This window comes from Anas platyrhynchos, chromosome 18 (genome assembly GCF_047663525.1).
Source record: "Anas platyrhynchos isolate ZD024472 breed Pekin duck chromosome 18, IASCAAS_PekinDuck_T2T, whole genome shotgun sequence".
Lineage (NCBI taxonomy): Eukaryota > Metazoa > Chordata > Aves > Anseriformes > Anatidae > Anas > Anas platyrhynchos.
In genome coordinates, this window is record NC_092604.1 from 12,922,365 (window position 1) to 12,945,217 (window position 22,853).

General features: G+C 36.7%; 1 protein-coding gene across 13 annotated transcripts in view; it reads right to left on the reverse strand.

Annotated features, from left to right (window-relative positions):
* The window catches only part of DENND1A (DENN domain containing 1A), a 191,789-nt gene that overhangs the window by 124,387 nt on the left and 44,549 nt on the right, over positions 1-22,853 (reverse strand). For 9 of the 13 annotated variants that reach the window (XR_011803981.1, XR_011803979.1, XR_011803980.1 and 6 more), the window contains exons 4-5: positions 15,424-15,473; positions 11,785-11,904 (exon numbers count right to left, since the gene is read on the reverse strand). Coding sequence is in view for 8 of the 13 variants with exons in the window: in XM_072025263.1 (XP_071881364.1) it covers positions 11,785-11,904; positions 15,424-15,473 (170 nt within the window). In the remaining 5 variants the exon portion in view is untranslated. Of the gene's footprint in view, positions 1-11,784; positions 11,905-15,423; positions 15,474-22,853 lie in introns of those variants that run through there. The other 4 variants (XM_072025266.1, XM_027470897.3, XM_072025264.1 and 1 more) reach the window with 3 other exon arrangements.

Consider the following 22,853-nt stretch of genomic DNA (forward strand, 5'->3'; position numbering starts at 1 on the left):
ATTTTTGAAATGTACATAAAAATAACACAAAAAGGCTCAAAAAGCCTGGGAAAAGAAAGTACGTTATTTCTGATGGATTTATTTTGCTGCTATGAAGAATTACATAAATAGAATTTAATGTAGTAAGCCTACTATAGTATATTTAAGACTAATGATGCCTACTAATACGAAACTTGTCCATTTCTGTTAAGACATACATGGAGCTTGCCATTTTTGTGTCTATGATTATGAGGTAGGTAGATTAGCAAGGTTCAACCATATTTAAGTTTCAAAAAAATATTTAAACCAAATTGATAATGCTTTAAAGTTTCAGGCTCAGCTAGCAAAGCTTTTAATAGATCTACTGACACCATAATCAAAACTCCAAAGCTTTTCACTCAGTATCATTTCATAAGTTCTCTATTGGCTTGTTATTTATTACTAAATCTAGTTGAAAATAAAAATTTAGGAATGCAGTGAGATCAACTCCTTTCAATGTTGGTCTTAAAACTCAAAACATCAAAATGCATTTCTATAGCTACTACTAGGATGTTGCACACAATTTCAAAGAAAAGATACGATGAAGGTGAAATATTGCACACACTTCACATGTATTAATAAAAAAGAAAATACAATCCACATGTAGAATCAACAGGATTCTTTAAGACTTCTCTTGGTTTGTGACACTCCTCTTTAGAGAGATGCTCACAGACAAAATATTTATATACAGCTTGCATATATTGTGCACATATACATAGATGATTGCACATTCTTATAAAATACATATACCATATTAATTTTGAACAAGCATTAATAATGACGTCTATAAGAGGACCATGAAAAACAAGGAATAAACTTCCATTGAAGTTTTTTAATGACAGTTTTTTTTGGAAGAGAAAAAAATGCATTATCAAATGCTCTTCTCTGTTTAATACTATTTTAGTACGTGTAGTTTATTCATATTGCAGATAATATCATTTGAGAAAGCTAATACAACTCTAGAGACACTTCAAAACTTAAAGACACTAGAACAAAAAGAAACATTAAAGCAGCCTTACAGGCTCTCTCACAGACTCTAAAAAAGAGAGTCTGGAAAAGGTTTAATGAGAGAAATGAAAATGAAAGGCAGCAAATGAGCAGATAATAAAATTTTATTCCTCTTGAAACTACTTTAAAATAGCTCATCTCTATCTTGGAAAACTTGTTAGGACAATAAGGAAAAAACTACAGGAAGTTTAGAAAAACTATACTGGAAACAGTATCAGAACAGAAACACAAAGCAGATAGCTAAATTTAATTGATGTCAAGCTCTCTTTTTACTAGGTTCATCACTTTTCCATACAGATTCTGACAAGTAACTGAAAATAAAAGCCAGTGTCTGCTTAAGCAAATCAGTGGGAGTAAAAACCCTGAACTTTTAAGATGTAAACTGTTTTATAAATACGTCAAGTTAAAGTAAAATGCCTGCAACAACTGGAAACCCCTTCCACCCCTACACACTATATTCATGGAGTTCTCTCATTTTCTAAGCCACCTTAGATCAATTTCCTCTCAAAAACAGAAGAGGAAGTCTAACTGTTTTGCTATAGCTATAGCTTGCAATTTCCATGAAAGCAGCTCAGACTTTAGCTCCAAGTCATGCTCTCCTCTTTTCTCTATGAGGAATGTGAAAAGGAACTGACAAATGTCTGCATCTTCAGCTCTTACATTGAAGGTACGTGTTGAACCCACCGCTAAAAGAAAATGTATAAAAAAAAAAATCCATGAAGAAGGCAGACAGAGGCTCAATATCAACATTTTTATTAGGTACAATTTTGTTGTACTGTTGAATCAGAGGGATCCAATTTCTCATGATTTATACATGTACTTTTTGTGGCCTTTGCCAATGTGTAATAGAATCAGTTTGCTATTTTCTTTCATCTCTGAAGCGTTTTAAGAAGTACAGGGATTCCAGGGTCGATACAGCACAAAGACCAAACAGACTGTCCAAAAAGTGTTTCGTATCATTTGCAGCCATTATCAAACATCTTTTTGGAAGGCTTAAAAGTATCATACAGATACATATGGAAGCAAAACATTGATTTTTCCTTATTATCATTTCATTCAACATACAACTACAGTAAATCCTTACAAAATAAAGACTGGACTTTCTTTCTAATTTAATTAGACAGTGATATTTTTCTGTGTCTATCCAGAAACCTAACAGCAAAAAGGCAAAGGAAAAGAATCAGGCTAAAGATTTATTTATACATACACGCACACACATATATATAAATAAAATAAAATAAGTCAAAAAATAAAAAATAAAGCCAAAGGATCTCACTGCTCCGGGGTTATCTACAGTCACTGCTTGCAGCCTGGATTTGTAATTACAACATTCAAACCAGCAAAAAAAAAATTCTTCCTCTCTTGTAGGCAGATTTCATTATCAGTTCTCTACCTCTCCTTTCAAAAAAGTGGATTATATATAAACTTAAAAAAAAAATCATAAATCACTAAAAGATCACTAAAAGCACTAATCTCACACAGGTTGCAATGAACTAAACGTAACCTAATCATATCAAGACAAAGCACACCAAACATATTTTACTTGGCTTACTAGAATAAAAGTACTGAAGGTAATGGTCATGAGACTGCACATTCACTGCAACTAGTCTAAATGATGTCAAATGTGTCTTCTATCTAATAACTGTACACAAGGAGAAAATCCACATTCCTTTTAAACCTTGTCTACTAACTCAATAATAAACCCTGACTTTACTGCTTGCACTTCAGACTGAGCTTATTTCTTTCCTGTCTACAGTTCATTCCTGGTTAAGTAAACTGATGCTAAGCAGAGTCACAGCATTTACTGGAAGGGGTATTTCACAATCTAGATTGTCAGCTGAAGCAGCACCAGACACAGCAACCTGTCAGAGGTGGCTACCAGAGCCCCTCTCGGTGAGGTTATTGTTCTTCACGGCTGTCATTCCCGGTGCAGGTTGCTCTAGACCTCTTGGCAATGAAGGAGATGAAATCACCCAATTTACTTCCACACAGACTGGCTGAGCATCTTAATATTTATTATGTCTTGACTTTTCTCACTTCCTGCAACATACTATGCTGTAAAATCTGTTTTACCCAATTGAAAGAGAAGTAAGATGCCAAAAGAAACACGAACCCAATCCTTTCCATTAGATTCCTTCTATTTGCAGCTCTTATCCAGTGTCTAGAAAAGCCACAGAGGGGGAGTTCGGCTTCCCCAGTAACTTCACGTAATTGTTACCTTCCTCTGCACCATGTTCTCAATACAGGAATCCTCGTTTGTTTGAGAACATCTCAGCACTCCATATAGCCAAATGGAAATAAGACAACCTTAAATGCTTATTGCCCATTCGTGAACTACTAATCTGCTGCTTCAGGACACCGAACAATCAGAAATTACTGTGCACTTGAAAAAGGACAAAAGAACACTGGGAGGTACAATTTGCTTTAGCAAAGTGTCTGCTAATTCAAAATGGTGTTTAAATGATTACCTTAGTGTTTCAGGATTGCAAAGAACTCTAAATGTATATTGATATTTATCTGGAACATTTACGTTGCGACCCTCTAAAAGTTACTACATTTAACACAACGAAGTATGAATGTTGTTGAATAAATGAAAAAGCAAAGTGCTGAAAACACAGATTATTAATAAAAGTTAGGCCAATGCAGCACCGTATTATCTAACAATGGGCAAGTGACATCTGCGTGACGAGGCACAGATATTTAATGGCAGAGAACCCATAAATTCATTTCCATGTCCTGTTCTAAATCACATTTGAACAAAAGGATCTGTCTGGCCTTAAACAAAAGCAACTGCTTTCTGCATTTGCACAGTACTTTTTCAGTGGACAGACAACACTGCAATTTCTGAGGACTGGGACTTCTTTCCCCTAAAAAAGGTCTGAACACAGTTCCATAAGGTACTGTCCCAAGTTAGCACTGGATACAGAACTCAGCAGTCCTGGTGCCACATTGCTCTCCACGCTAGATCCCTTCTCCATCGTCCAGTTCATTCCAAGATTCTCTAACTACAGTTTGAGTTGTCTACATATACCAATGGTAAGACTACAAGGGGAGGGAAAGAAAAAAAAAGAACAAATAACTGCAATCTGTTCTTGTTGAAATCAATGCTTGTGAATAGTAACCAGGCAAAAAAGAAATGAAAAACCCACAAGTAGGAAAACAAGAAAAGCTTAAACAATGGTTTGGGGTTGTATCTCCCTCAAAGCAGCACACAGCTAGACAGCAGGGTTTTTTTCCTGCTGTGCAATAAATAAATAAATAAAAGGACTAACTGCTTGCTCACCAGATACAAAATAGACTTCCTATTAAACTACTTGTATGCATGCAAAGGAGAAATGCACAAAGAAACTGTGACTTGGGTAAGAATTTTCAGTTAACAAGAAGAAACGTAGTGATCACCCTTCCCACTTCTGGGAGAAACGTGAAATTGTTAGTTATTATTGGGACAGTCTGTATACTCCGCAGAAGAAAATTCCTATTAACAATAGGTCAGAGCATGCATTCCAGATATGTCCTTTTTTAATGTTCCAAACTTTCATCCAGATAATGTGAGAAAGGGATGCCCATCCTTATTCACATGTGAATACTGCTTCACAAAAGCTGTAGAACATTTCAGAACCACAGCAAAAACAACTGCTCTGGCATACCCAGTAATTTCCATAGGTTAGTAAAGAATTTCTATAGTCTCAAGCATTTGCTGAGCTGAATTGCTCCAGCCTGACTCAGCACCACGAACAAAATGCTCTCTGGCACACACAGGAAGGCAGCAAAGTCAGCTCTGGGAGGTGGGTGGAATCCAGTAATACTCACATTGTTTCCGCTGATCAGAAATGAGTTCAGTAGGAAGTCCAGCCCCCAAGGCTACAAAGGCTGGGGCTGCAGCCCGAGAAGAATTCAAGGGACGGTAAAAAGTAAGAAGAGGGCCAGAATCTCATGCCTTCAAGTGGAAGGAAAGGTCTACAGGGGCAGAGCACTTTCCAGTTTCTTCCACTCCCCCACTTCTCCATCCCCAGAAAACAATACGACTATTAATGGCTAACGTTGCCCTGTCCTTGGGAGAACTGAAGTTGATTCACACTTGCATTTATTTTTTCCTTAAAAAGCAAAACTCCACAAAAGCTACTCCAAAGGATGCATCAACCTCACAAAGTGTGCACTTTTACAGTCAAGCCTTAAAGAAATACCTGAATCAAAACTGCAATATTTGAGTATTTTAAAAGTGCATGGTATTGAATTAATGGGATTTTACCCTACTGTAGAGAAATAGCATAAAGTTTACTTGTAGCTCAGTTAAGGATCTCTAATCCTAGTTTACCTGCTATCTGCTCCGTGATTCTTCATGAAGATAATTCTTTTTGCATACTTTTATTTAACTTGCAATTAAGCAAAATTTGTATTCTGCTTTCTGCATTCCATTTTATACCTATTCTATCATTACACATACGTAGCAGCAACATACCTTATTGTTGTGAAAGTACATTCTACTTCCAAAATATAATTTAAATCAGGTGAGCCTTCATGCAGACCAGATAATGAATCATATTACAGAATCAGCTGAGCACACAAAATCCACTAAGTGGAAAAACTTGTAAAGAAATGAAGGCACAAGGAGAAGGATTTGTAAATTCAACCATTTTATAGTGGGGTAAATACAATTTTTTAAGTATGATACAGCTGTTAAAAAAGAAAAAATTCTAAAAATCAGTGTCGTTTTTTCCCCCTCAAGCATAAATATTCTCCTGTGGCTTCTGGCCAGATCAGTGGGAAAGGAGAGCTCTAGAAGACAATATGGCAATTCTTTTAAAACAAAAACACACAAATCTTCCATTTCTTTCCCCCAAAACAATTGAAAGAGACATGGAAATAAAAGCAGTGTAATGGGTTTGGGATATTTTTTCTTTAGATTAGAAGGTATCACAACAGAAGTGTGTTACACTTTGGAGGCACATACACAAACAGTAGTATCCAGGCCCTTAAAGCTGTTTGTCCCCTATGCATCAATGCCCTGCCAGTTGGCAAGCCCGAGCCAGGAAGCTGTCAATTCCAATCAAGTTTAGGCGATGCAGTCCTATTAAAGAAGTCTTGCTGGTTAAGGGGCGTCCACTGTTTCCAAAGCATGGGAAGAAAAAAAAAAGGGGGGGGGGGGGAAGAGAGAAAAAAAGAGCTCTGCTTTCCTTAGATTTGAGCTGGCAACTTTCACTGACTAGAGTTTTCAAGGAGCTATGAATGAGCTTAACAAAGGAGTTCTGTGGCTAGTTTCTGGCTGAAATCCATGTCAACAGTTTTTAAGGTCACAGGTCACACTAACTAACATTTATTCCCAGCAGACCCCGCTCTAAACACAAGCTGTAAGTAGTACAAATTTGGAATTTTTCTGTAATCCCTTGAGATATTCCTGATCCTTCCACATGTTTCTGCTCAATTAAAAACAATTCTCACTTTGCACCACAAGAGAGGCCCCTGCTCAGAAATCTTATTCTATCCTAAGAATAAATGGACAAAGACTGCAATCAAAGGAAAGGGAAGGGGGGAGGAGAGGAACTCACAACAAATCACACCAAAAACCTCAAATAACTCCATACAGAATCACATTCAGTTAGTTACATTTTCTGCCATCTGTCACAAACTATTATAGATTCATTTCTTTTTATCTTAGAAAAAGAGTGGTGCAGAGCTTAGCTATTTTGGCCGAAAGGGATTTCCACACAAACGTTTCTGCATTTCACTTCAGAAGAATGATTTTCATTTTGGGTACAAAAGCTGAATACCCGCTGAAAACTTCAAATTAAGTAAAATTTAAATCAGAGTTCCACATGGTTATCACCCAGTAAGTTGGTGAACCAAAGCAAATCTATGCAACGTTTTCTTATTTTCCACTTTAACAAAACTTGAAGCTAGATAAAAGTCATTAACTGACATCATTATGGTCTGGCACCATTTACCTATCACCTCCCAAAGCCGTTTTTATATTATTTGGAAAAAGTAAGTATTTCAAATTAAATACGTGATTGACCAAAATCACGTTAGTGGAGAAACTACTGTTATCAAGGCAACGTATTTATCTGCAGAGGTGGTATCTGCAAGTACAGTGACTTCCCATTGCCCCAGCTTTTCTGGGTTTGACTTCTTCGGAAATGGAGAACCCTGATGAACATCCTATCCAGCTTTACAATGTAAGAACTAATAAACCGTAAGGTTTTAAAAGCTTAGTGACATCCTGGAAAATATATTTAAACACAACCAGTGAAGAATTGCGCATAGAACAATTTAGAGATTTTGATAATGTGCCATACCGATAATCCAGACTGGATTAACAATTGAGTCTTTTACACAACCTGGTACACGTCTTCAAAAATATTGAAAGCAGTTTTATTATGATTGTTATTTTGTACTGTAGAAGTGTTGGCGGTGGGGTGGGTGTTGTTTTTTAAACACTTCTTAATTTCAGAGTATTTTAAATTCAGTTTTGCATGTTATTGGCCTTAGAAACTTAACTGAAAAATAAGGGAGCATACAGCAAGGACCTCACTACAAAACTATTCTGCTGAATGCTTGAGAATAAAATTACTATTCTAAGCCTTAAACCTACTTATTACAAAAAGTTCAGTTAATGCAATATGAAAATATTATTTCTTAGCTATTTTTTTTAAACCTCAAATACACATTTCCAGTAAGAGAAGTATATGTTTAATATAAAGGTCAACTTGGTGAACATATGTGTGGTTTTTAGCTATGTGAAAAAAAATGGAGCTATCCAAGTCATCATTCCATTGCTACATAAACTGAAGTGATTACACTGACATGTTTGAACTACTTCATGCACTCAAATAGCACACACTCAACATCGCGGTTATGAAATATACTAAGGCGAAGTAATCTCAGCTGTGAGGTTTTTAGCTGTCCCCTCTATGAGCAGACCATAAACAAAATTTTCTCAACGTAGCCTTCAGGAAACCAGACTGTAAAATAAAGCACTCCACTACTTCTGGTACACTTACTGATACTAATACAGATTGTTTTCTGTATTACTTTCCCATCAGAAGAATTTTAAATCCATCAATGTTTGTGCTGTTAGAGTTCTAGATCCCAGGGGTTAGCTGAAGAGACGAAATGGCTGAGTCACTGAATACCAGCATCCCTGACATAACCAACAGGCCAGCTTCAGCAGAATTTTAGTATAGCTAGGGTTGATAGACATCTGAAAAGATGATTAAGCTAGTAAGAGAAGATTAACATTAAAGCGATGAGTAAATTAAGAGCCTCAACATGCAAATTTTTAAGAATCATAAAGTATTTGTATACTTCAGGGATATAAGAAAGCAGAAAGAAAATTATGCTATTTTATTTCTTATTCCTGAGATCATACCTGCAGATTAGTATGTTTGTCATCTTTCAGTATGCTGCAATTAGTGGGAAATAGCAATCAAGAACAAATTCTGTACCTCTTTGAGACCATCAAGATTCTTTCACCCTAATGAAAGAACATTGCATCTACATACACATAAAACTTGGAAGAGATGAGAAGCAAGAGCAAACAAATTCCAGACCAAAAGCATGGGATACACCTGATTAAGGGGTTGAAGAAGACATCTCAGAATGTGATGTGAAACAACAGCTTGGTAACATCTTGTTGTGCATGCTTGCTATTGTTTTATTATTTTTTAATAGAATACTGCATCTCTTCAATAAGCTCAGAATTACGCATTCATCGTTTAGAAAGGAAAAGATCTTAAAAGTACATCTTCAGTTTTGTAAGGTATCACGTTGAAAAGGTAGCACAGAACACCAAGTTAACCAGATTTTGATGTATGGCAGATGACCTTGTGGTTTTGCTTTTTTAAGGCACATTACTGTTTAGAACCTCAAAAAACGAAAACCTACCACACCAAACCATCTGTGACAATTGTTCTGTGCTTTTGTCCGCCCTCTGCTGTCTGAAATGCAGAAAGTAAGCTCCTATACTACAGAGAGCTCTATATAAGAGAGCTCTACAACTCAGCGTTACATGCATTATTTGATCACTGCAGTTTTGTGATTAGCTAGAAATCAAGAGAGGAAAAAAGGAAAAGGAATATGAGAGGCAGAGTCGGTGGTTCTGAATAAAAGAAAATCCTAGAACACCCAGACAATGCAGTTTTTAATTTACCAATCAAAGATTTCCATAAATCTGTGTGGTATCCACAGCAGGAACAAAACTAATTATGGAAGTGTATAAATAGTATGAAAAATTAAGTTGAAGTTGCAATTTCTTGCAACAATTATGAAAGCTGTCTTGAAAACAGATTTCTAAACTGTACTGGTTAAAATAGCCACAAGACTGATTCTGTAAAGTGGAATTCTACTGGCCACACAAGGTACATCCACATGGGTAACTGTACTGCAGTTGAGCTTCTTTGCATCCCCACGAAAAAGTCTCTGGATCACTTTAAATCTCAAGGTGCAGACCTTGACTTCTGGCATTCTGAGGATCGTCTCAGCTTTCAACTGTTTCCAGAACTCTGCTGAAATTTTTAAAGCACAGGCTGAGTGAAAAGAATTTCCTTTTCCTGTTCCTCTTCAATGACGAACCAAAACTTGTAGTGATTTTCCACCTCCAAAGCCTCTCACCATGGCCAGACCCATAAAACCTTTGGCTGATAAACATGTAATATCTCTGATGACAAACAGCATCAATTAGTTCTTATACTGTTGCTGAGCATAACAAGGAATACTTGAAGCTTGCTGCCATCCATTTTCCACTGAGTATCCAGTGGAGACGAAGCATGTACACATATCAGAGAATGCTGCCAGCAATCTCCAGTAAGTACATTGAGGCAATTTAATACTTTTAGCTCAGAAACAGTTTCGGGGGACAAAATTTAAGCAATCTAGCCAACAAGTTCTTAAAATTAACTTATCTGAAGCAGGCAGGGAAGCTGAAAGTAGAGGAAGCAAAAGAAAGAGGAAACAGAGAGGAACCTAAGAGACCAAATTCATCCACTGCTCTAACTGCATTATTATTTTATTTTTTTTTCCATTTTGGTTATGAGTTGAAGCAGAAGGCATTTAACTACAACATAACTCCTCCATTTCTTCTTGGCATTCACTTAACATAAGGGAGCTGACAGCAAAGTACTCTTATCCAGGAGAGATCAAGGAGGGACTCATACTGATCATTCAGATTTATTTTTTAAATGGTGTCTCCCCTTTGATTTGTCATTAATCAGCAAAAGTTACTTTAAGTAACCAGACACTTCACACCTGACAGTGAATCAGCTCCCCAGCTACACTGAAGCAGCTACGGAAATACCTTCCAATCCTCAGGATGTGGTCCGTACTGCTGGATCGCCACCACTACTAGTTGAAATCTCTACTAAAGAAAAGACAGAATGAAGATACTGACACAACTCCTGTCATCCTGCCTCCCACACAATTAATTAGTAATTCTAGTAGGTTTAACACTAATTTCTCCAAATATTAGACTTCTTCAATGACCGCCTGGTTAGCGGGTCCCTGTCCCTGCTGTCAGTGCAGTGCTGACAACAAACAGTTGATATCTTTGCCTATCTACTGCAAACACAAATGGCACTGACAAACTCGCTGTACATCAATCCAAAGTCAATTCCATGGCATTGCTGTATGTAACTCAATCAAGGGAGAAGTGTCCTCATACTTGATAGCTTGTTAATATTTTGCAACATTATCCCCAAAACTCTCCAGAGGGATAATTTTCAATAAAACATATGCAGAAGGTCCCACTCCGCCACTTGCAATGCACAGCACTTGCAGGCCAAAGACAAGTTCTTCTTGTTCACACACTGGATTCCCTCCCATGAAGAGCAAACCAGAGACAACCGAGACAGATGGCTACAGTCGCTAAGAGGAGATTGTCCTCATTTGGGATTGCTTGGGACACTGTCCAGTCACCTAGGTCATAAGTTAGATCTCAACTACCTTTACCCAGGTCACTGGTCCAAAGCTTCCAATTTCTTATGAACTTGAAAAAGCAGAAGGCAGACCACTGTTAAATTTGTTCAAATAATATATTACATAATAAAATGATAGTAATAAGTGAGACGTCATGTAGAAATCTTTATTTCCACAAAAGTTCTTAATGGAACGGATATATTGATAGATATGAAACCCAATTTTGTTTGCATCATTTCTTGCAACAAATATAAGTAGAAAATCACAGGCTGTATTTCAACAACTTCCACCATAGGATGTCATCAAAAACATTCTGGTAGAGCATATCTTTGCCTGTTCTATGTGAAACGCATTGCTTCCAACTTCCACCAGCCATCTGTATATGACAAACTCCACAAAACCCTCAACAGGACAGGGTAAAGCTCACACACGCAAGCTTTAAGATGTGGCCAGCATCAGCTCGGAGGACATTCCCCCAACTACCAACAGATGCTTTGTTAATAAAGCTTGCATATACAAATATTCACAAAATGCCTTAACAAGGTCAGCTGTGACAGCTAAAGATAACAGCTACAGTTATGCAATATTGTAACAAATTACTGCAGAGATATTCTTTTTTTTTTTCTTTTTTCCACATTGTTAATTTCAAGAACACTGCCTACAAACACATACAGTTATCTATAGAGGAACTCAAAGTGCAAGATATTTTGCATCACTTCTGCAGAAGAGCAGTGACTTTGAGGACCAGATAGGAAAATAATTTTGAACAGCTGGAAATCATAATTGCAGTGTAACAACACAAAGTCAAACACTGTTTCCCAGAGTCAGCCAAAAGCTAAACCATTGACTTACCTTAAGATACAGAAGCAGCTCTTGGCCCCAGAAGATAAGCGACAGAATCCAAACCTCTGTTTGCTGTCAATGTCTGTAAGGACAAATGTAAAGTTCTGTCCAACTTGGCTAACTGCATAGCTGAAAATAAAGAGAATAAAAAGGAAAAACTTAATGCTGAGCTAACTCCACGTCAAAAGTATCTAATCTAAGTTATCAAATCTATAAAATTTCCTACTTCAGCAGAAGGGTTGTTTTGGTGGATTTGTTTGGTTGGTTTGGTTTATTTGTCTGCAAGTGTATTTTGTGTTGTTTTGTTTGTTTGTTTTTGAAAAATTAAACAGAGTATACACCCTCTAGAAACTTGCAAATGGTTTGGTTTGGGAAAGATGTTATTTTTTAAGCATGGTTGGATAATACAAAATAGAATTTATCTTTAAATGAAAAAGAATGTAACTACAAACTTTGAAGCACTACACACTGTATGAACCAAAGCCATGTTCTCTCATATAACACAAAATATTTATTACTCTTCATTTGAGAATTTGTTTACTCACAGAGCAAGAAAATGTTTAATAACATACTTGTTCAACACTTGGATATAGACTTGTTGAAGCCTTACATATCCATCTACCAATTTTGTAAGCGTGCCACATACATCATTACAAGGTGTTCTTCAACCTGAACCATGCCAGATGGCTCTCCTTTACTCTAGCAGATAGCAACCAGTTAAAGGAAAGAAATGAATACTGTGCAAAGGAGAACATAAACTAGAATTGGAAGTACAAACTAGAATCAGAAGTATACTGTGCTAAAGATAACTATATAAAACTTTTGTAAGACTTCTATACAATTTTTCAAAATTAAGGGTTGTTTGCCTCACTCTAAGATCTTAATGGCTCTTCAAGAACAGCACAAATGAACTAGTAACGTTATGGATGTTGGCCCCCACTCACATCACTGTGAAAAGAATCACTAGAGTAAAATCTGGCTGAATTGGAATTTTCAGGTAAGTGATGCTCAAAATGGTCAGAACAAAATAAGATGCTTTACATTTAAAGCACAACACTTTTTGAATGCTATTTATTAATAAAATTAAATATATTCTTGAGGTATCACCACTAGTAGATTCCATATAAACCAAGCCCAATTCACCTTCCAGTTTGTAGAGATGTAATTTTACAGTAGATTTGCAATTACAGTATTTAACAAAAAATGTTGACATTCAGTGGCAAAGTTTTGACTAATATAATTATCAGAGGACTTTTCATTCCAATTTTAGATTTCAGACCTCATAAAGATATGAATTTAACACTTACTTCTGGTTGTGTTTTAAGTGAGAACTGAAAAATATGTCTAGAACTTACAAGTGCATCTTTACTAGTCAATCTTACCACCAACAAAAAACATTAAATTTGAGGCCACTTAACTCTCACAGCTATGAGCCCTACAAGCAAACAAATACCTAAAGAAAACAAAGGAAAACAGACTTTCAGAAAGAAAAGTTAGATCAGATCAGACAGATGGCTCTGTCCAGCTCAGAAAGCAGAAACCTTCAGGGGGTTCCAAACAGGAAAGGAAAAAGACGCAGTGATGGAGACTGAGAAGCACTCCACATTCACAGATGAACAAAAAGAAAGACATTTAATAGCATTTCAGCAGTCTGAAAATTAGACAGCGTAAGTACTAGCATCCTACTAAATTCTAAATGTCAACAGAACAACCATTTCCATAAAGCTCACTGAGCTACGAGGGTACCCCCAGAAATCCTTTACTGGTGTTGTGTTTTATCTGTATAGCTTGGATGTAATGTTACTATGGTGATTTTAGTATGGTGTTTTAGAAGGGGATTATATGCTTAATTTTAACAAGGTTGAGAGCAGACTGCATGCGAGAAAAGCATTCTAGCTGACAATTAAAATTATGGAATGGGGAAAAAACATGCTTCAGTTGCACAGGGAGAGGCTTGGTTATTAAACACTTGCAACCACTTGATAAGTTCCTCCCAAGCAAGCGAACCTAAAGATTCTTGCATTTATGTGATTTGCACAAAACAGATATGCTGATGAGCAGGTCTTGCTCAAGTTTCAGTTGTCAGCTCTTCCTAGCATAAGATAGCCTATCCAGTCACTATCCTGTCTAAAGATGTCATTTCGTCTGCCTACCCCAACCAAAGTATTTTTGCAAAACCCCATTGGAGGAAGGGGGCGATACACTTTGAAATATCTTCTCACTGTGATATTAAGAGATTAAAATATTTTAAGTAGATAAGTAGGTGCTATTTCATTCACATTGTTAGCTAAGAAAATTTAGAACTGGACACTGCTTATATTACATTATATTGCTTGGAAAAAAAATAAAAGTACAACAAAACCCTAGGTACGATAAAACTACACACAGTAACCAAAAATGTGTCCAGTAAAAAGGCAGCTACTTTAAACATGTATGTAAGAAAAATATATACACATCTACTTCTCCACTCCCTTCCTTAAAGAAAGAAAAAAAGATCAGCAAAAAGTGATTCCAAATTATCAGGACAATCTGTGGCTTTTGAAGGTCACCTGAGTCAACCACATCATCTGCGTGAGCCCTTCAAGCTTTCAGCTTCCTCCAGCCTCAGATTACGACGTGGGAGGACAAAGCATAGCACTGGTTTTATGGTGGGGACTCCCATCTCCAGAGAAGCTTAGTGAGATTTCACCACAACTCAGAGAAGCTAGCATAGAGCATTTCGAGATTACTTAGAAACACCTGCTAGCCCAGGGGGCGGGAGGGGGAAAGTAAAAAAAGAGAACAATGGTTCATACAAGAAGCAATATTATAAATGGATGTTGATTTATAAAGAAAATCCATTTCTGCTGTAAATGTCTCAAATTTCACCAAAACAAGACTTTTTTTTTTTTTTTAAAAATAATCTTCTCATAATTAAGGTCAATTTTATCAAACACATCCAGTGTGTTACATGTAGCTGACCTAAGACAACTGATGCCAACCACTTGAATGCTGCTGCTGCAGGACACAAGCAGAGTGCAACCTTTCAAAATTTGAAGGCCTTTTCTCACCACGAAGCCATCACAAATAACTTAAAACCAAAACTAAAAACAAAAAATAAACAAACAAATAAAAACTTTTAAAGTTCTGGTATTTTCTATTGTAAATTTTAAATATTCTCCAACAGTTTGTTGTATCCACTGGAACTTACTCTACAATTTTTCCAAAATGTAGAAGCTGCATTAAGAAGTCCCAAGAAAAGCACCAGAATTCCAACAAGATCCAGAGGCCTTTAAATGTAAAGCACTTAATTATTCTGCCTAACTTTTGGCAATTAAGAAATACAACACAGATGTACACAAAGTTCTGATGTTAATATGCACATTTGAAAATTACTATCCAAGCATTTTCATGTCCAAATATTACATAAAAGTAAAACAAAGCACACTTTTATTGCTGCCACTGAACAGCACAAAGTTAAAACTTTTTTTTTTTTGATGGTGCCCATAAAAACCCCAGGAAAAAGGGATTCTGAGACTATAATTTGCACTTAGGTGCTTTAAATCACAGTCAAGCAGACAGAACATTAAGAACAGTATGGTTTTTATTTTCTACACTGGTTTTATTGACAAGCTTATTTTCTTGTAAAGTTTGAAAATCTAACACTACCTGTCCACATAGAAGGGGAAACAAAACTTGGTCAAAGTCTGTAGAACTTCCTGTGGAGAGAAAGAGAGATAATTTATACATCTAATGGGACCAATAAATCTAATATTAACCACATCACACAATTTCACAACTTTGCCCTGAAGAAAGAAGAGACAGATGAAGAAATATGGGCTTTATCAATTACATGGAAGGAGTACCAGGCAGTCAATCATGTGAAATAATAAACATGATCAAACTTCATTAAAAATGAAAAATTAATCAAGATTCACACATGGGCAGGCAGCAGGAGCCATCCAGCAATTCTCCAAAGGGTAGGAGGAGGTTGGGTTGTTGAGTGTTAACACCTCTCTGGGGACACTCTCTACCCTGACCATATGGATCATAGTGAATAACACCAAACCACATGGGCTTGGCCTGGCAGGACCACTTCTGCTGGCACAGCTTTTGCCTGTTACCTAGGAACAGAGGTCTGGGGGATTAGAGAATACTTCCTAACATCAGCAAGATAAATAACAAAAGATAAAGCCAATAGGTCTCATAGCAGGAATGTTTAACATTGCCTACTGCTATTAGAAAGAAAATCTGAGCGTTAAAAGACCAATTAAAATAATGTGTATTAAAATAAATACAAATTGTTTAATGTACAAACCATTTTCTAAAAGTTGCAAAGCAGCACCACACACAGAGAAACTTTGAAATATAACCTCTGTATGATCTCAAACAAAGAGCATGGATGTGAAAACCAAACACATGATCGATGTTTTTAATTAATAAATCATTTTCAACTTTAAATAAATACAGGCATTAAAGAGGCAAAAATATGCAAGTACCAAAATCGTTGTGTGCAGAGACAGAAGTAATCTGCTTACCTTGTATCATTCTATAATATTCAAATTTTGAATTCTGCAATACAAAATTCACCATAAGGGTCAACCCAGCTTGTAGACCTTTACTACCAGCCAGTTATTGTCCATTCACCTGCACAATGAAATTTCTCAGGGCCCAAACCAAAATATATTTCTGCTCTCAACTGAAAGAAAATCACCCTGACTAAATGACAAACCTGATAAATCCAATGCTTTTCTGGCCAATAGTAATAAATTATCACCAATAACTAAATTGATGCTTCTCGCTTCATTTATTTCCAAAACCAATGCCATCATTCAGCAAATAAACTACATCAATCTAATAACCTATTCAATGAAGCAGAAAACATATTGACTCCCTTGCAAGAGCATGTTCCTCCTACATAATTCAAGCAAGCACATCCCATCCTTAGCAATGGTTTCAGGCTCAACTGCTCCTAGACTCTTCTTTGGAGGTTTCTTGACAACTAAAATGTGGCAAGTTCTTAAGATTTCAGGCAGAAACAGATAAGGAAACTTTGACTTCTTGACAGTTTATTGATAGATTATTTAACAACCTTCTGTTTTTAAAGAACAAGAAAGAATCTATTGAAGAATGGCATGTAAAGCAACGAGCTGTCCTCCTTTCAAATTCAGCAGGAAACTTGCAAAGCAACTATACGGGTTCCAGAGTAAACTCTGCAGGAATATGTATTTCGATACAAAACAAAGCCTTGATAGTAAAGACCTCATTAACATGATTGGGTTCATCCTTGTGCAGCCTCACTGACTTCCACTAGGATCAACAGCCTCCTGCACAGCGCCAATTGCTTCTGCACAAGAAGTACACAAATTTCAATTATCCCATGCTTCTCCTTTACCCATTACTGAAATCTTAAACCATAAAATAGAAAAAAAAAAAAAAAAAAAAACACAGCAGAATTTTAAAAATTTTAACTGCAGGAAAGTAAGAAATGCCTATATTTTTATTGGCTTTATCAATCTGTGTTCTCAAAGTACCAGCACGTTTCTGTTTGTTAAGAAGCAAAGTAGCCACTACATGCAGTTCTGAAAAAAAACAGTGTTGAAAAGGAAAGTCATCACCTCGAAGTAGGACAACATATCCTCTTCATTATTTTGATGAAGATTTTAATAATTACTGTAACTACAAGTAAAAACACTTGAGATAAAACATGTTACCATTTCATCAGCATCATGTTATTGTAGGATAATAAAATACATTACTCAGAACTTACTCTGCAATTGTTTCTTAATATTTGTGGCTTCCTAAACACAGAAAATGAAATTCTCTTTTCAGCAGGGAATATATTGAATTTATACCACTATACAAGGCCTTGCATTTCAACAAAAGGCTTTGCAGTGATATTATTATGTAGCTTTTATGTTATTGGGCATATTTTGCCTCTTGTTATATACCAGTATCTGTCTGTCTTGTTTTACAGCTGAAAAACTGAGATTAATACAGGTTAATCGGACTTACTTCTAAATTTTAACTATTAAAATAAATCACATACAGAATTAGGTTTTAATTAGCAAAACTGCTGATCTTTTGCATGTAAGAAATACAATTACTGGATACCAATTCAATTGTTGCTCAAGTTGCAAGCTCATTACTATAAAAATGTATTTTTTAAAATTTAAGTACTGCTCAGTTTGAAAGATTAGCACTGCCTACATAGAATCCAACTTCCTACAAGTTGTCGTGAGATGGGTGGCTACTCATGTCCTAGAAAAATCATTCCCTCTTTAAGATCCCAAACAACAACAAAAAAATATCAAAATAAAAGCTAGAACCCCTCCATGCAGCATCTTATAATTCCTTTTGTTTTTACCTGACATGAAGGATAGCAGTAGTATCACTAGAGTGTTTTCTTATTTTATTCCCCTAGGCCTATATTCTTTAAGAAAAACCTACAAAAATGTCACTAAAACAACCCCCCTAAAAAGAAAACCAAAAACCAAGCGGAGAACAACAACAAAAAACCAGCCAGGGCTCGCAGCTGATAAGCGTAAATTGCCCAGGAGCTGAAACCCTTCTCTCCAGGGTATCCCTTGCCAGTTTTCTGGATCAATCCCCAAGTTTATATTTTCACAAATCTTTTTACATGCAGTTTGATTTTTAACATTTTAATGAGCAAAAAGTGCATCTATAGCAGGCAGTCACCACAGTTAAAGTGCAGGGCATGAACCGTGTCCCCGGAGGGACGGAGCCCAGCCGTGTCACCGGCGGCTGGAGGACATCCACCACCTGGTTCCGGGTCCCAGGGTTCCAACGCTTTTCATAATCAAAACACTGCTGACATTATAAACCCCACATGGGTTTTCTAAAATCCTTCCCAATCAATAAAGCCAGCACATAACTTATCGGAGACAACACAGAGCTCATTGATTAAGTTTGGTTTCAGTAGCAAAGTTTTCAAAATAAATGAGCCAGGAAGAGAGCGCTCAGCCCTTTGTGTCACACAGCAATTTATGAAGGTGAGGCGGTCTCTGAAACGATTTCTTCTCCCCTCCCTCCCCCCACTGATACACTTTAAAAGCGTATGGAAAGCAAGGTTGTTAAATACACTCCTGGCTTATGCCCTGAATTATCTCTATACTGAGGAAATAGTACAGAAAGCTCAACATTGCTGAAAAAAATGTTTTGTATATCTGCTTGTGAATTTAATATGCAAGCTTTACTTTAAATCTGACTTTTAAACCTTTCACTGTTTCCACCTTCAAGTCTAAGGAAGAACTTCGGAGCTTCTTGAATATCCAGGGCTGCTTTACCACTGCTGTCCCAACGAGCAGCAGCACCAACCACCACGAGCAGCAACAGCCAAGTGCAACTGCTAAAACCAAACGCAAAGCGATGGCCCAATGCAAGGACAGCAGGCTGGCAACACCTCTGCCCTTAGAAAGATGCCTGACACAGTGGAGAGAGTCAAAGCGAACAAGAAGGCTGGGTAGAGGTTGCAGTGAAACAAAATTAAACATAAGCAGAGATCCCTGAGAAAATATTAATGATTAAGGCAAGACACTCAAATATTGATGTGAGTCAGAGCAGGGAAACAACACACCACAGGAAACACCAGGTTGGGGATCTGTATTTGGAAAACCTACTGGGGAACCTGAGGAAAAACATGGCAAAGTTGAAAAGGCTATCCAGAACCCAGAGAAGAGGTTTAGCTGAGGCAATGTCACAGAAAAACAGCCCTCCAGAAGCACGTGCATTTTCACAGGGCAATTCAAACCCTGCCAGAGGATGGAGCATTGCAAAGACGATGGGGTTTTGCATGGAGAGACAACTCAGTGAGGAAAAAGCTGCCAGAAGTCAAACACCACACAGAGAAGGGATGAAATACAAATAGTCCTCATCTTATGCAGCCAGAAATACCGTCCCTGTCCAAGGAACCAGCAGAAAGGCATCCTCTCTGCATGGATGCCACCAAGAGGGCCCAGAACACATCTGACCACTGTGGGACAGAGACGACCCCGAGGGCTGGCGGGAGCAGGGCCCTGGTGGGTTTTGTGACACCTATTTCAACGGGTAATTAGAGAACAAAGAACTGAGTTTCAGAAACTCAAAGCTGCCATAAAGTGAAAGTAGGTACTAACAGAGAAACTGACCTTTAAATGTTTTGTGTATTCATTATTTCTGCTCAGAAACAGCACCAAATCCGAACACAGCCCAAGTGTTTGTACAGCCCAGAAGTGCTGGGATGTTACGTGAAGCAAAATATTCCCCATTTGTTTTGAAGTTTGGGCTGGATTTTAATCTACCTTAATACCACAAATTGGTCGACTGCTTTTATATTTTAATTTATTTGCAAAATTTTACGCTAACAATTATTTAAATCATCCACTGCAATAGAACAACAGGTTTAAGAATTGGAAAGTGTTGCCAGTGCACCCAAATAACCAGCATAAAGCTAGCAACAATGCTATTTAAAACCCAAGAACAGTGAAAGAGAAAGTATAGAACAATCTAGAACCCCATAAATCCTGTTAGCTATGAGCTAGTCAGAAATTCAATTCAGTTCCCTAGGAAAGGGAACATCCTTACATACTTCAATAATAGGCACCTCAGTAACAAGTTCTGCTATTACTTTAAACAACATTTTACAAAGCAACTACCTACAATGAACAGGAAAAGGTAGTCACGTATCATAATTTTATTTAAAGAATATAAGTGTAAGAAGGCAATGCTGGTCACTAATGAAGACAGCTATGAGTAACCATCAGAGATCAATAAATCTTGTGTTTTAAGATTTAAAGCTCAATTTCCATTTATTGGTAGTATTGGCTTATATTATCTTACATTAGATTTTCCTGAAGTTATCATTACAGATTCTCATCAATTAACAAACGCCATCTAATTATGTACTTAAAATTCAGAAGCATTCCAATTCAAACAGCTTATAAAAATTAATTCTCAAATTAAAAGAAAGTATAGTGCACAGAGAGGCTGGTGTCACACGGCCACAACAAAACGCTGAGGTTTTTGCATGATTACAAAGTTCAGGAAGCAAAGGAAAATAAACTTAAAAGCATGACTTCTCTAGATTTTAAAGATTTTTTTTTCTTTTAAAGCAGAGCTGATACGACAGACATTCTCTATAAATAAATAAATAAAATCTTGTCTGTGAAAAATTTGTATCAAATTTCATCTGGAATGCATTTTAGCATGGAAGTATTTTATATCTCACAGCAGTATTGAACAGTATTAGATTTTACGACAGTTAAAATATTGTAAGAATAAATTTTAATCAGTTCTCTAAACAGCCCTTCTACACCCGATAACCAGGTGCATAATTTGCTTAGCAATATTAATTTAAATTGCCTTAATTTAGTTTTATCTTGACTTTTGTAATGCTACTTGTATCCCAACACAACTAGAAGCAAATAGACAAACTGGTCCTGTAGTGTTTTAGGAATTCACTACCTCATTTCGAGCAACTACAAAGCTTGAATTAGACGAGTTTTTTCCTACAGAAGTTGCTTCTTCCTGTATGGAGGCCAGGGGCAGAAGGGTACCCCGTATGAAATGCTATCATTTCATTCAAGGTGACCAGTTGTCCTCAGGAAAACGCTATTCTTTAAAAATAAAACAAACAAAAAAAATGCTTGTAGACACAATCACTGTAAGAGTATCAGCATGAAATAAATAAGATTTCCTAAGCATATTGAGGCCTGCTATCATTTAAATATTTTAAACATACAAAATATGTGCACAGATGGGCAACTTTTCTACTTGCATTACTAAAAACATATTTCATGATAAAGCTGAAAATCCCTGAATTTTTTAAACCTAATTGTGACTCTGTTTCTTAGAATTCACACCCCAAGGCCAAAGCTTTCCTGCCACCAGTCCTTCAAATCTGATTTGGACATTACACGGGAGGAGGCTCCAAGCCTCCCTGAGGTCTCGCTCCTTTTACAACACACGCAAAGCCAGCAGATAATGGGCCTACGCTGAATTCACCGCTCCACACAGCTCCTCCTGGGACACAGGCCTAGCAGATGTGATAAAAACTGTGGCAGAGAAGTAGCTCTAGTTTTTGCCTTAATGACAACTTCAACCTCTCAACTAACAGAACAAAAGAACAAAATGACTATTACTCTTTTTTTTTTGGTATAAAAAAGCTGAAAGTAAAGCTGAACTAAATATTTAAGCAGTCTTGCAAAGAGATCTCCTCACTAAGTGCCTTTAAAATCCCTCCAATGAATTTCAGATTTAGTTTTCCTCTAAGACAAATGGATATTAGCTAACATTGAAAAAAAAAATCTACAGCTGTTGTGGCAAGAATCATTGTTGCAGTCTTAAATCACAGCGAACTGAAAAATTATATAAACAAGCATAAAAATCAAGTTCAATTACATGCATAAACATTGATCTATTGGTGCAGATAAGAAATGTTAATATCTGAAAGCTAGAATAGTAATTGAATTGAATTTATTTTAAACATATAGTGATTAAAGATGAGGAATATTTTCATTTCAACATTTAGGAAAGATTAGGTGTGAAAAGATAATTGCATAGTACTCATACTGTAAGCCAATTGCCCAGGTATATCACATCAAAACCACAGCTTTAAATATATACATTGGTTAGCATTTGTTAAATATTATAATTCTGGCTTAAGATGACTGGCCCTTTTAGGCATCGCCTCAAATGCTCTATTCAGCTCCCACTGCATACCCACTTAATCAGCAATCATTGTTCTCTGAGGCAGGACTTTGTTGTCAAGACAAGCACTGAAACCTTTAAAAAATTTCAGAACTGGCATAAGAAAAAAGTGATCTTTGTCAAACAAGAACAAATTTATGCAAATCTTTTATAAACATTCACAAACATTTATTTAGCTTTTGAAATGTTGGCCTCATTTGAGAGCATGAAAATGAGGGGGAAGTAGGAAGATGCAAAGGACAGCTTAGAGGCTGGCACACTACATAAATATTCAGAAGGAAGATTATAGGATTCATGTTAGGCTGTCTTAGGTTTCTCCAAAGTCCACATAGAATACCAAAGAACAAAACTAACGAGAAGTAGAGCAGATGTTAGACAATGCAGCAGCCCTC